The sequence below is a fragment of the Gopherus evgoodei genome, chromosome 18 (genome assembly GCF_007399415.2).
Source record: "Gopherus evgoodei ecotype Sinaloan lineage chromosome 18, rGopEvg1_v1.p, whole genome shotgun sequence".
Classification (NCBI taxonomy): domain Eukaryota; kingdom Metazoa; phylum Chordata; order Testudines; family Testudinidae; genus Gopherus; species Gopherus evgoodei.
Window position 1 is genome coordinate 7941585 of NC_044339.1, and position 14593 is coordinate 7956177.

A 14593-nucleotide genomic window follows, 5' to 3' on the forward strand; every position below is an offset into this window, starting at 1 on the left:
ACACACTGCTTGTGGAAAATTCCATCAGAGGTAGGACTAGGGTTGTCAGCGCTCCAGGATTGTTCAGGAGCCTCCAGGAATTAAAGATTAATCTTCAATTAAAGATTGTCACGTGATGAAACCTCCAGGAATACTCAACCAAAATTAGCAACCCTAGGACTGGTCTTGTGTATGATGTCCACTGTTCAAGTGGGTTGTCTTCAACAGAACTGAGGAAGTTATGTAGTCAGACTGGAGTAAACAAACTGCTATTTAAAGTTAAATAATGGGCAGGATAATTCCCATTCTTGAGCCAAACTACATTAAGGTTATTCCTGCAGTTCTACTATTTAACAAAACCTGTTTTAGGAAGCCTGCACTTGGGCTAAAATCCTGATGGCTTAAGACAGTTCAGAAGGCCTAGTTTGCACTTTGAAGTTCCTCTCTCAGCTTTAGAGAGGCTTGTTTTCACAGCTCTTGCCTTAGAAAGAGAGCAAGTAACTGGGCTAAAGTCCCTTCATAAGTGAATAGCACAAGCAAAATTGGAACCTGCACCCTTCCTAATGGAACTCCATTGCTTTAAGCACAACTGTTCTTGTAACTGCTGCTGTGATTGGGTTTGGCTGTTATTAAAACAGCTTTAAGCAGAAATTCAAAACAGAACCCAAAATTCAATTAAACAGGCATGGCATGGCATGAGTTAGAAAATGCTTTATTCTGACAGCTGATTGAAGACAAATATCCACATTCCTACTTGGAGACTTCAAGTGGCCCTATGACAGGGCCAGTTCCTTATATGAATTACATCACCAAATCACAACACTATTTTGTGTGCTCAAGTGAAAATAGGAGCTGCCCTATTAAGGGACATTCTCATGGCAATTATGGCTTTTAGTTTTGTTTAAGGAAAAATCAGACACCTTATGGCTTAGACACCATGTGCAACTATCATTAAGTCAGCATAGAAACAGTGAGGCTTGTGATCGTATGAAGAATTTCAACTCTAGTGCAAGGAAACCCCAATGTGACACTAATAACGTTCACTGATCCAAGAGTGAAGTTTCCTCTGAAACTCTATGGGAGGAGTTAGGTCTCAGATGTCAGGATACTTGGTTACTATCCCCACACTAAATTTGCTACCCCCATTTTCTACCGGAAGTAGTTGGGACAGTCATGTGCTACTAGATGCCAGGCTTTATCAAATGCTTCCACCACAGCTGGGAGCAGAGGGCCCTCTTCACTGCATGTGAGGTTCTGCTGCAGCTGATCCATGTTGGACATCCCAATGATCACTGCATCTCCAAGGGCACCCTGCAGTGGAAAGGGAGGAGTTACCTTATAGGAAAACCAACTTGCCTCCCATCTTGTTACAAACATCAGACTTCAGCTCTGTTTGTCTTTCAGCTGAATGTTGCTCTTTGGCAACTACTGGATATTTGGGGAAATACGTCGTAACTGCAATCCTGTTAACAAGGCCAGAACTCAGTGTGCTGTCACTGCCTCCAAGTCTTGCCAACCCCTCAAAGGCTGCCAATTCATGCTCTCTGCGTGGCCAGAGGGATGTTTTGGGAGAGGAAGAAAACATAACCATTAATTTCCTGGCCACATGAAAAGCCAGTGTATCACCTAATGAGGAAGTGGCTGGCTGAGAAAAGTTAAAACTAGAGCAACGGGCATTTAAGATCTTCCACTTTCCTTCCACTGAAAGACCAAAGTAATATTTCAAAAAGAACAAAGCAGTAGGGTCTGAGTGGATTAAAGGACAGATTTCACTGCTGATGTACTGCAGCTGGAAAAGCCAAAGAAATCCAGTTGCAGAGTTCCAGTTCTTTGGACATACCAACTGTCTATGTTAAAGTCAAGCAATTACCTGAAGTTTAGAGTGGTTGTACATCCAGCGTAAAGCAGCTGAAGTTAGGCTGGGGGGGTTAGAGCCATAAGCCTCCCCTAATGCTTTCTCTACCAGGGCAATGGCTTGGAAATGGTGCTTCTTCCAGTATCTGCAGCAAAGGAGACATTAATGGAGCATTCATTTTACTAACTCAACTATCTCTGGCTTCTCATGACTCAGACATGGATCCATACTGCAGGCAAGAGAACAACGGGGCACTCCTACCTCCAACAGGTCCAAGACCAGTGCCTGGACTGTTGCATGTACCCAATGCAGCCCTTATGGCCTATGCTACCCAAACCGTTTTGGGGTGATCCAAAAGGCAACCTCCCCTAGAGATCAGGGATGCTGCAGTCACTGTTTAACAAGCATGTTGCCTGTTGAGGCTTCGGACTCAAGAACTTGTATTTCACTAGTGTAGAATTTAAATTTTTTTTTTAGCTAGCTAGTATAATAGATTGTGTAGATACAGCAAACAAGTTTACAGCGGCCAGCTCATGCCCCTGCATCCTTTCCAGATACCAGACCATTAGTGTACTAAGGATGCACTAGATGTTCGATGGCTAGCGAGAAAAAACTGACTACCTTTTGTTCTTCTTGTAGGACTTTCATCAAGAGCTGAAAGCACTTTGCAAACATTCAGCTTCAGCCTCCTGTATGGAAGGTCAATATCCCCCATTTCACAAATGAGGAGACAGCTATTTAAGTGATTTTTGCAAGGCCACAGAACAAGCCAGTGGCAAACTAGACTGGAACTAGACCAGTAGTTCTCAACCAGGGGCCTGAGGCACCCTAGAGGACCGTGAGCAGGTTTCAGGGGGTCCGCCAAGTAGGGGCATTAGACTCACTGAGGCCCTCAGCAGAAAGCCAAAGCCCCGCTGCATGGAGCTGAAGCCCAGAGCTCTGCCACCCGGGGCTGGGGCTGAAGCCGAAGCCTGAGCAATGTGGCTTCATGGGGGCTCCTGTAGCACGGGGCCCAGGCAGCTACCTGCTTTCTTCCCCAACACTAGCCCTGGCTTTTATATGCAGAAAAACAGTTATTGTGGCACAGGTGGACTGTGGAGTTTATAGCATGTTTGGGGGGGCGGGCTCAAAGAAAAAGGCTGAGAACCCCTGAACTAGACTATAGAAAGCACCCGTACCCAGTCCTCTGCTGTAATAAAGCCATCACACTTGTTCTCTTTATGATCATTAAACCATCACTCTAGTTAACAAATTCCCACCCCCGAGCGCTGCAGGGGAGTGCTAGAGCACCACTGCACAGGGACAGTGTAAGAGTTGCTTAGCAATAACTGAGGGAGATCACCTGCCTGTGGGCATAATCACTGAACAGACTTCAGTCATTTGTATCTTCTGCATGTTCGCTTGGGGATTCAACTAGGCTGAATCAAGGGTAACACTCTAGCCCAGGGATTCTCAACCTTTTTCTGTGAGCACTCCCCCCCCCCCCACGCTATAGAAACTCCACAGCCCACCTGTGCCACAACTGTTTTTCAGCATATAAAAGCCAAGGCCAGCATTAGGTGCTAACAATTGGGGCAATTGCCGGGGGCTCCATGCCACAGGGAGCCCTGCAAAGCTTAGTTGCTCAGGCTTCGGCGTCAGCCCTGGATGGCAGGGCATAGGCCCCCAGGCTTCAGCCCCATATAGCAGGGCTTCATCTTTCTGCCCTGGGCCCCCACAAGTTTAATGCCGGCCCTGCTCGGTGGACTGCCAGAAACCAGCTCACAGCCCCTCAGTGGGCCTCGGGCCCCTGGTTGAGAACCACTGTTCTACCCTCAGGAGAGGTCCGTGTCTCTGCCATTCTACCATCTGGAAACTTACCTGTCCCTGTATATCTGGGCCCAATCATTTCCAAAAAACCTGCCAGTCGGTTGGACCGTGTCTTTATCTTCATACTTGTACTTCCCTGTCAGCAGCCCTCCTGCAGGGGTTCAATGACATTAGTGGCCAGGATTTTGTGGTGGATGGAATTGTACAGCCTGCAAAAAGTATTGTAGCTTTGTATACCCCATGATCTCTGACAGCTCTGAATGCAAGGCCTCTCCTGCAGCCCAGGCATAAACCCCAGGATGGGACAGGGCAAGAAGTGAAATGTAGGGTGTAAACACTCCACCTATTCAGCTCTGACCAGCAGAATGAGCCCTTTGTAGGGAAGAGGCCCTCTGCCCTAGTAAGACAAGAAGGGCTTCTTGGCATCAAGACACTTGAGTCATTACAGCTGTCACTTTACTACATGTAAATATCTCTTGTGAATCTAGTGTTGGGGAAAGGTGTCAGCTTGGCAGCCCTGAAAACTGACGAGCACAGCATGGGTAGCCTCTGCCTTGGCCTGCAAAAGATCAGCTTTCATGGCCCCATTCAATCCTTCATCTCTGCTGACACAGGGACTGTTTGTAAGAGTATACAGGGATACAGACCTACAGGTAAACTAGGAAATGGATGGAGAGCAACTCATTCAATGGTGACTTACAGGTGAAGGCTCTGTAGCTCATTATCTGTCCCCTGAGCCACCCACTCATCCCAACACCACCATTGTTATTCACTTCTAAGACCACTGTTAGTGGTGGCAGTTTGGCTGAAGTGGAGGGAGCCCTATTCAGAGGGGGGCAAGCCAATATCCAACCTATTTTTATTCTGTTTGGTTCAGTTCCATTCCCCACCCCATTTAGCAGACCCTTCCTCCTCACCCTTGCCCAGCTCATACCTGCCAAAGGATTGTAGGCATAGAACCGCATTCCGCAGTGTCTAAGGCACGGCAACAGCTCGGTTTCCACTTGGCGAGTGGTTGCGTTGTACATGCCCTATAACAAAAAAGAGCACTTAGAACTTCAGAGTAGGGCCTGGCTAGCTTATGGGGTGCTAATGCAAGAGGAAGGGCTCCCTATCCGACAGTGAGAATCCAGAAGGCTAATAACGATCAAGACGTGTTGCCATCTGATGGCTATTTGGCCACCTATATGAAGTGGCTCAGTCCCGTTCCTAGTGGATTGTCAACACTATTGGCACCATTTACTTACACTCCTGACATGCCCGTCACTGCCCTGCCCTGCCACTGATCACCATGGGTGCCTGAGTGAACTACGGCATCAAAGCTACATGCAGATTTTAACTTCCCACAACCAACTGGACCTGATTTAGTAGTGACAACTTCAAAGCCACATGTCTGCAAGGCAAATTAACTAACATTCAGAAAAATGTGGTTCTGCTTTTCCTTTTACTTTGCCTTGTCTACAACTATTCAGAGATAAAACCAAGTGCTCTGGATCTGTGCTCATGGCATTAACAGGACTGTGCCTTTTGTTTAGACAGGCGTCTGCCCATGTTAACCCCTTCCAAACATCCTGAAGAAATGTGTGTCCCAGCAGCAAGTTCCTTTGCAGCAGCAGTTTAACCATCATTGCATATGCACAGATTGACTCCCATTTAGCTCCATGATGTATCTGCATTGCATTCAAATCAAAAGTGCAAAATTCCAGTGGAGCTGGAATAGCCCTTTTCCTCCCCCTCCATGGATACATTTTGTGTCATATGGAAGGAATCAGGACAGTCCCCAGGTCACAATAAATTGGTGCCTGCTAAAGAATAGATTTCCTGGATCAGTGTATGGTACTGATAAACATTACATTATTGTCAGTTTCACATCCAAGAAATTGCTGGAACAAATGACAGACACGTATACTCTTAACTACCTCTGAGCAGTGACCTCACTTTGCTTTTTAATTGCACTTGTCCAAAAAGGTCTTACCAGACTAAATGAAACATCTTTTTGTTCAGTGTTTGTACAGTAACTAGCACAATATGGTTGCAATCTGAGACGGGGACTCCTAGAACCTACCACAATAAAGTGACAGGTTCCCAGGACTCTTGCAACATGAATAAAAGTTAAAGTTTGTGAATTTTGACTTGCTTAGGCTTTCCAAACTACTCAGTGAGACTCTACAACTCCAATTTTCCCAGGAACTGCCCTCAGTGGGTGAAGCTTCACGACATCATCCTGGAGCAGTAGTCCCCACCTGAACAGGCCCCTCTAGCTCCAGGTTGGGTAAAGAGGGACTAGAGCTGCAGAAGTCTGGTAGACCATATTAAATCTGCAACCCTCACCTGATACACAGTTGGAAGCACCCAGTTGTTGTACTTGCAGGTGGTATAGATTTCTGCCACCTCCCAAGCTGCATAGTTCGACAGACCAAGCTCCTTAAACTTTCCCTGTAGAGGAATACAGAGAGTATTTACACACACAGTTAAGATTAACATAGTGAAACGGAGTGTCAACTGATTTTAGTCCCCAAATTAGATTCCTTTTTTGATCACCCCCTCCTCCAAATGGAAATGAGTTACAAGACCCAAAAATAATAATAATGTTTCCCTTGTTTTGTTTGAACTAGAAGAACTGGATTTACACCCTTTAAAAACTCATTTCCCTACCTGTTAATGCAAAACATAGCACAGGACCAATTTACAGCAGGAGGCAAAGATCAGAAACCCTAAAGCTTGTTACAACTTATGAGATCTTATTTATAGTACTAAATTAATCACCTGGAGATACTATATGGTACCAGCTGTTTAGACCTTACACAGGCCATTGCTTTTTCTCCTCCCTGCCTTGCGCAACTCTGCCCCCTCACCACTGTACTCACACTATCCTCTGCAATAAAAAGCAGGAGAAGAGACAAGTAAACCTAGATAAAACAATACAAAAGACAAGTGGACAAAGTCATAGGTTTGGGCCTCTGCCTTTACCTCCTTGTATAGCTCATTGCAGGCATGTAGTGTCTGTTCCACAGGGGTGTCGTGGTCAGGGATATGGAGATAGAACAAGTCTACGCTCTTCATCTGTAACCTCTCAAGGGATGTCTCCAGCTGAGACCTGACACTCTCAGGCTTCAGAGTCTTCCCCTCCAATGGATTGGCTTTGGTTGCCATTTTCACTAAAAGAGAGACAGAACCAGACTGAAAATAACCAATTTTGTATTTCATCTTTATAACCAGGGTGAAGGAAGAATGGGGATAAGGAGCAGGCACAAACCACTTAAAATTCATGCATAACATGGTACAAATTTACAGAAACCCCAGGCAAAACTGGTAAATTGCGGTACAGAAAAGGGAAAGCCAAATTAATAGGGTTACAGAATTGCTAATGTTTATCTAAATAACCACATAAGGGAAAGGGTAAAAGCCTAGAGGCCCAATCCAGCAATCTACACAAGTTCTCTCCTTCTTCTTCGAAGGGCTGGGTGGTCACAGTGGCTGTAACAGTTGTTTTCCCCTTACTCTTGTTTACTTGATGTATAGGGCATAACTCATTTATTTCGGAGTCAGTTCAATGGATCCCTGCTCCCCTACGATGGAGCACAAAATTTATCTGTAGTTTTAGATTGTACACTCTCCAGAATAGGGACTACGTCTTCATGTGTATATGTACAGCATCTAGTAAAATGATCCTAAATGTGGCCCCTCCGTACTACTGGAATAAAATATTGTATAATAACAACCACTATTCTGTACCCCAATATGGCTGCGCAGAGCTAGGCACCTAAATCTTGTCCAAGACAAATGCATAAAGTAAACAGCATCAGTGGTGATTAGATTTTAAAGGGATTTTTCCCTGCAGACATGGAAGTGTTCCAGTAACACAGATGAGCAGTTGTTTGGAGAGAGAGAGTTTTTATAAGACCTTCAAAATGAACTCTGTCTCCACCTCACGCAGAGCACACCCAGCATGAGATTCCTGAGTGCAAAGGGCAAAATAAAGCCCACACATAAGGGAAAGGGGAATCAAACAAATGACCAGGGGAGTGACACCTGGCTCCAGTCTGGGGAGCCTGACAAGGCTGAGTGCTTTGGGGTTCCCCCAGGTGTGCCAGTATATATTTATGCCTGTATCTGCAATTTTCACTCCATGCATCTGAAGAAGTGGGTTTTTTACCCACAAAAGCTTAAGCCCAAATAAATCTGTTAGTCTTTAAGGTGCCTCTGGACTCCTCATTGTTTTTGTGGATACAGACTAACATGGCTACCACTCTGATACTTAATACCCTGACTGTTCTTCCCCCCACACAAACACACCCCACTAAGCTCCCTGGAGCCTCTCTCTCTACCCAACACCTCACCTTTGCTGCCCCAGTAGGGTCCCCACTCCCCTCAGCGTGTGGGAGGGAGAGACCCTAGACTGCAGCCCAGGTAAAGGAGATGGGATTCCACCCCTTTCCCTGGAATGTGGGGAGTCCAGGCTCCCCGCTCCACTGATTGCCCACGGCGGGGTAGGGAGAGGTATTCAGCAGAGGCAGCTCCTGCTTCCCCAACTACCCACCCCCCAGGCACACCTCTGCACACACACCCCATGCCCAGCTCCCCAGACCCACTTACATCACCCCCCCCCGGGCCCACCCCTCTGGCCCCCCACCCTCTCTTTACCCCCTTCCCCATGCCATGCCCCACCCCCGTGTCCAGCTCCCCAAACCCTCTTATCCCACCCCGTTGCCCACCTCTCCAGCCCCCTCATCCCCTTACTCCCCCATGCCCTGCCCTACCCACCTCTCTGCACACCCCCCCATACCCAGCTCCCCAGACCCTCTTATCCCACTCCCCTGCCCACCTCTCTGGCCCCCCACCCTCACTTATCCCCTTCCCCATGCCCCACCCCCCTGCCCACCTCTCCAGCCCCCTCATCTTCTTACTCCCCCATGCCCTGCCCTACCCACCTCTCTGCACACACCCCAACCCAGCTCCCCAGACCCTCTTACCCCCTTCCCCATGCCATGCCCCACCCCCGTGTCCAGCTCCCCAGACCCTCTTATCCCACCCCCCCGCCCACACCCCGGCGCAGCTCCCCCGCCCTTTTACCCCCCGTGCCCAGTTCCCCCGCCCTCCGACCCCCTCCCGCGTGCCCAGTTCCCCCGCCCTCGTGCCACCTCCCCCCGCCCTCGTGCCCAGCTCCCCCCGCACCTGCGGCCCCGCCGCCCGCCAGCAGCGCCCCCAGGATGCGCTCGGACGCGCCCCCCGCGTACATATGGGCCGTGTCCAGCTCCCGGTGCCCCCGCTCCAGGAAGGCCCGCAGCAGCGCCCCGCTCGCCTCCTGGTCCGTGCGGCGCCCGAACTCCATGGTGCCCAGCACCGAGGCCGGGCGCTGGGCCGGGCCGCCCGGGGCCCGCGACGACTGGGCCATGGCGGAGCGAACGCGGCTGAGGAGACAGACGGCGCCCTCAAACCGCCGCAGCGCCAGGAGCATCCTACTGCGCGTGCGCCTCTGGGCCCGCCCTAGGGAACGAGGGGAAAGGCCTCACTGCGCCGGCGGGCGCTAGGGACCGTCTCCAAATTCCCACCCGAGTGACAGAAAGAAGCGGGGCCGGCTCACTGTGAACCGATACGTTCCCCTGGTCAGTGGCTTCTATCTTGTGTTCCCAAGAAAAGTCTCTGTCCCTGGTGGTTGCACAGGAAACGTCCCCAATATAAAGTGAGTGTGAAGGGAGGCTGTGATGTTTGCCTGAGTCTGCAGGCAGCCTGAAACAAAGGAAAGAGGCGTGAACTGCCGCAGGCACCTCGATGGGGCTTTAGCCCCAAACGCTAGCAAAGACTATGTCTTCTCTGCAAAAAGATGTGTTTTTACAGGCTCTGGAGTTGGGGGCTGGGATGAGGAAACCAAAAGTTTTTTCTCTGTCAGCCGCCAGGAGATGGCGTTTCACATTTTTCAGACACTTGTAAGCCAGTGGCTGATACAACAAAGAGCTCCAGCTGGGTTCAGGCACAGGGCCTTTCCCCTCCCAGCACTTAGAGGTACCTATTGGGTGTCTGGGAAGTGCCCCCCACTGCTAAAGGATCCTCCCCCAGCTTAAGGGGAGGAACCACAGGGCCTCAGAACCCACCGAGTGCGGGGGACAACTAATAAAGAACAGGGACAGGAGTGAGGTCAAAGGGTCAGAAGGAGGGAACCTAACAGGGACACCGAGCAGAGAACCCCCCGAGCAGAGAACCCCCACTTAGAGGTAGTGGGGCAGAGCTCCTCACCAGATTGTTGTCCTTGGACCTGTTTGATAGTCCCCACCCACATCACGTTTCATATTTATGGCTAGTTAATAGGTTTGTTCCCCCTGCTCAGAGCAGGTCTAGATGACACATGGTAAAAAGCATAAAGGCCTAGTGCTCTCATTGCTCCTATCGTTGGTAGAGCTGGACTGGTGCTAGCGCAGTGGTCCTCAAACTTTTGTACTGGTGACCCCTTTCACGTAGCAAGCCCCTGAGTGTGACCTCCCCTAATACATTAAAACCACTCTTTATATAGTTAACACTGTTATAAATGCTGGAGGCAAAGCGGGTTTGGGGTGGAGGCTGACAGCTCGCAACTCCCCATGTAAGAACTTCGCGACCCCCCGAAGGGTCCCGACCCCCTGTTTGAGAACCCCTGTGCTAGAGCAAATGGGGAAGAATTAAAGAAAAACCTCCGTGCACGCAGCCAAGACCCCCAGTGGGGGGAAGAGAACTAGGCTTTCCCTAGATAGCAGCGGGAGGGGAAAGGGACGAGCTCCTGCATTTTTCTTCCTGGGCTGTTACTGTCCTCAGGACGGTTTGTGGGCCTAGGCCAGGGCACAGGGAGTGGATTACACCTCCCCGGGGTGGATCGTGTGCTGGCAGTGCTGGAGCTATTGCCCTAGGAGCAGGGATATGTGCCCTGGTGGGGACGTGGGTTATTGCCTCTGGAGGAGGACAAAGGTTTTGGGGGGCACTGCCGGGGGGGTGCCCCAATTCCTGCCCCGGACGGGCCCCGGGGATCCCCGCGGGGCGGGTCTGTGCCGGGCAGGCGGGCGGGGCTGCAGCCGGCCCGGGATTGCGGGAAGGGAAGCCGGCGGCACGTGACCGAGCCTCACAAAGCGCCTGGGGCCGAGGGGGCGATGGGAGCTGCGGCCCGGGACAGGCGTGTGCGGGGCGGCAGCGCCTCTTGCCCTGGTCTCCGCCCGCCGAGAAGCCCGGAGCCGTAGCGGTGAGAGGGGCCGGGGGCCCGTCAGCCGGAGAAGGTCAAGGCGGGGGGTGTATCTCCGGGGGCCGGTGGGGGCCCGAGGTGCGCAGGGGAGCGGCAGGCTGGGGGGCACTGCAGCCGTACGGGGGCCTGGGGTGCACGGGGTGGGGCTGGGGAGCGGCAGGCTGGGGGGCACTGCAGCCGTACGGGGGCCTGGGGTGCGCAGGGGTGGGGCTGGGGAGCGGCAGGCTGGGGGGCACTGCAGCCGTACGGGGGCCTGGGGTGCGCAGGGGTGGGGCTGGGGAGCGGCAGGCTGGGGGGCACTGCAGCCGTACGGGGGCCTGGGGTGCGCAGGGGTGGGGCTGGGGAGCGGCAGGCTGGGGGGCACTGCAGCCGTACGGGGGCCTGGGGTGCACAGGGGTGGGGCTGGGGAGCGGCAGGCTGGGGGGCACTGCAGCCGTACGGGGGCCTGGGGTGCGCAGGGGTGGGGCTGGGGAGCGGCAGGCTGGGGGGCACAGCAGCCGTACGGGGGCCTGGGGTGCGCAGGGGTGGGGCTGGGGAGCGGCAGGCTGGGGGGCACTGCAGCCGTACGGGGGCCTGGGGTGCGCAGGGGTGGGGCTGGGGAGCGGCAGGCTGGGGGGCACTGCAGCCGTACGGGGGCCAGGGGTGCGCAGGGGTGGGGCTGGGGAGCGGCAGGCTGGGGGGCACTGCAGCCGTACGGGGGCCTGGGGTGCGCAGGGGTGGGGCTGGAGAGCGGCAGGCTGGGGGGCACTGCAGCCGTACGGGGGCCTGGGGTGCGCAGGGGTGGGGCTGGGGAGCGGCAGGCTGGGGGGCACTGCAGCTGTACGGGGGCCTGGGGTGCGCAGGGGTGGGGCTGGGGAGCGGCAGGCTGGGGGGCACTGCAGCTGTATGGGGGCCTGGGGTGCGCAGGGGTGGGGCTGGGGAGCGGCAGGCTGGGGGGCACTGCGGCCATACGGGGGCCTGGGGTGCGCAGGAGTGGCAGGTTGGAGGGCACTGCAGCCATATGGGGGTCTGGGGTGTGCAGGGGTGGGGCTGGAGAGTGGCAGGCTGGGGGGCACTGCAGCCGTACGGGGGCTCGGGGTGCCTAGGAATGGGGTCGGAGGCTGGGGAGGCGATGCTGAGGTCTCGGGGTGGTGGGAGATGCTGCGTAGCCCCAAAATCTTGCCCCACAATGGACCTGTCCCTCTCCCCTGCCCCCGTGGCAGAGTCTGGCTCCCTGTGGCGCCCACGCTTCAGTCCCCGCAGCCCCAGGGAAGCTGTACTTTGTATTTCTCCCTTTCCTTCTTCGCCTGGCTCCTGACCCCAGCGAGCACAAGTTCTGGTAAGAAGCCCGCTTCTGCCTCTGACTGCTTTGGGGGGCAGTGGCAGTGTCATTATCGCCATGCTACATATGAGGAAACTGAGGCAGAGGACGTGGTTGGCTCAAAGTCAGTCAGTGACAGTGCACAGGGACAAGAACCAGGTCCCCCGATGCCTTGTCTGCTGGACTGTGCTGCCTATTACATACTGATCAGGAGGAAACTCAAAAGAACTGTCAGACGTTTCCCAGTGAGGAGCCCCTATGTCTCTCTTCACCCCCTTTCGAGGGTTCATTGGATGGTCTCGTCCCCTGTGACAGGGTCGAGTTGGCATTGGCACCTGGCAATGCAGAGGCACAATAGATAGAAGTGAGCGAGGGAGGGAGGGAGGAAGAGCTTTTGCCACTCTAGGCAGAGAGAAGGAGAAGCAGCTGTGAGAGAGCATTGCTATCCCAAGCCAGGGAGAGACCACACTTTTTGATCCTCCCACCTCACTCCTCCTTACTTTAACTCCTGGACATCATATGATATCCAACTGTCTTCAAGTCCAGTTAAAATTGGCGTTGTGGGTTGTTTCCAAATGTCCTGTACTGGGCTTTAGCTCAGAAAGCTGATCCTGAAATGTTCAATTCAATGGAAAGTCCTAGAAAACCAAATAACTAGAAACTACTGTTAACACAGGAAAAGCATCCTTCCCACCGGTGATGGGGGGACAATCTCCTGTGGAGAGAGCTGATGATCTAACAAGACTTCAGCTGCTATCAGCCCATATCTCAACATCATGATGTTTCTCATAGGCCCCTAAACTGACATTTGTGGGCCTGTGGTGATTGGGAAATGGAATGGGTGATGAGCCCTCTGTCCCTTTGTGCAAAACTCCAGTTGGGCACATTTTGCCTATCTGCAGAATATCTTACACTGGTATTTCTGCCCTGGACCTGCTTTACTAGGAAATATCTAGTGTTCCTGGAAGCACGTGGCACAATTGTAGATGGGAGAAGACAGCTCAGAAGGAACAGGAGAAGAGATTTCCACCATTATGGGAAGGGCAGAATGATTTGAACCTCCTTTCCCAATGTATTAGTATTTTATAACCCCTCTTTCCCCTTCCCTGCCCCTTCATCTACACCAGAATTACATTTAATGAAAGATTAACCTAGAAATACAATCAATTGCTATGTTTCATTTTGCTTTAAGGTTACTTTTTCCTGTCACTGCGAGGTGCTTGTGGTTTGGGAGCTTATTGGGCGGTTCTGAATCATCAGAGACATGATGCTGTTGAAGCTTCAGGTATGATTGTATGTTAGGAGGGGAAGTATTGTGCTAGTACAAAGGCTGCCCTTGCAGTCTAGATGAGATCCAAGTCTGATTAGACCCCACAGAGCTATGCTCAAAGGGAGAAGTGATTAAACTGTGGCAGTGTAGGCAGCATACTTCGGTCAGTACCAGTTGATACCTTCCTTTGGCAATTACTATTTTTTTTCCTCTTACAACCAAATGTCAGCTTGATAGATCAAGTGTAGGCCTGGGACCTAAGAGATCTGGCTTTGAACAAGCCCCTGAGACTTCGTTTCAGTTTTCCCATCTGTAAAATGGGAATCGCAATCTCACAGGTATTCTTGAGGTTTAATTTATTTTTGTAAAGTGCTTTGAGCTCTTCTGATGGAAGCAGAGTAAGGTATCATTATTAAGTGGGTCACTGTTGGCACATAATGATCAGCTGCTATGCGATCTCCTGCTCATGGGGTATAATTAAGTCTTTTTTGTGCGTGTGTATTTTTTGTATAGCATTACAAACGCCACGCTAAATGAGCTGGTGAGGTACATCATCTGTGTATGAAATGGAGACCTTGTGGTTAGTCATCCAGGCTTACAAAGGGTAGCCAAAGTGCAAGTTTCAGCTGCTGTACTTCAAGGAACAACTTTGGGGGTCTGTAACAGAGCCCCACTTGGCTTGGGCTTAGTGGTAATAAGAAATGGAAACTTTTTCTGACCAGCATCTGCCACTGAGTAGAGTTGACGATGCACAAATGTATTGGCACCAACTTCATCTGACCTCATGTCTGGCCATGAGTTAAATCACTAAACTCTGAACAAAGATCCTTTCACGCAGGTATTTTGGCTAGAGAAATCATTGTCTCTGTCCTCCTTGAGTGATGTGTAGCTAAAGCTTCGGGGGCATCTTGGTAGCTCGCACGGCTGTAGATTGCTCTCAAAAGACTGAAAACATTTTAGTCCTCTCTCAGAAGAGGAAGGGGAGAGCCCTGCTTCCAGCATAAATCTGGAGGGAGAGAATAAGCCGAGCTCTCTCCATTGTCAGAACCTGCTTTCCCCACTAGTCAGTGGAGATCGGAGCTTATTCATGTAGGCTAGGTACATGCACTAAGAGATGCTGGGGAGTTAGTGGAAGAAAAGAGTTCCAATGGAAATGTCTCCGAATTCCTAGTTGTG

The 14593-nt window shown here is 51.7% G+C and overlaps 2 protein-coding genes across 5 annotated transcripts in view; one reads left to right on the forward strand and one right to left on the reverse strand.

Moving 5' to 3' along the window:
- Nucleotides 1-675: 675 nt before the first annotated feature.
- Nucleotides 676-9116, reverse strand: AKR7A2 (aldo-keto reductase family 7 member A2). Its single transcript, XM_030537666.1, has 7 exons — nt 8819-9116; nt 6614-6801; nt 5975-6079; nt 4578-4674; nt 3695-3794; nt 1850-1979; nt 676-1290 (listed from the first exon to the last, which is right to left on the reverse strand). Exons 1-7 carry the CDS (start codon nt 9099-9101, stop codon nt 1129-1131), a joined length of 1065 nt encoding a protein of 354 aa, XP_030393526.1. The 5' UTR covers nt 9102-9116; the 3' UTR covers nt 676-1128.
- Nucleotides 9117-10731: 1615 nt separating this feature from the next.
- SLC66A1 (solute carrier family 66 member 1) overlaps nt 10732-14593 on the forward strand; it is a 46972-nt gene continuing 43110 nt past the window's right edge. For 3 of the 4 annotated variants that reach the window (XM_030537251.1, XM_030537252.1, XM_030537249.1), the window contains exons 1-3: nt 10732-10847; nt 12050-12165; nt 13340-13432. The gene's annotated coding sequence lies outside the window, so the exon portion shown is untranslated. The remainder of the gene's footprint in view (nt 10848-12049; nt 12166-13339; nt 13433-14593) is intronic. The other variant, XM_030537250.1, reaches the window with a different exon arrangement.

Coding starts and splice junctions, on each gene's coding strand:
- AKR7A2 (XM_030537666.1), bottom strand. CDS start 9,101: ATGCTCCTGGCGCTGCGGCGGTTTGAGGGCGCCGTCTGTCTCCTCAGC. Junction 6,080..6,613: donor GCAATGAGCTATACAAGGAG/GTAAAGGCAGAG, acceptor ATTCCTCTACAG/GGAAAGTTTAAGGAGCTTGG. Junction 4,675..5,974: donor TGCTTCCAACTGTGTATCAG/GTGAGGGTTGCA, acceptor TTTTTGTTATAG/GGCATGTACAACGCAACCAC.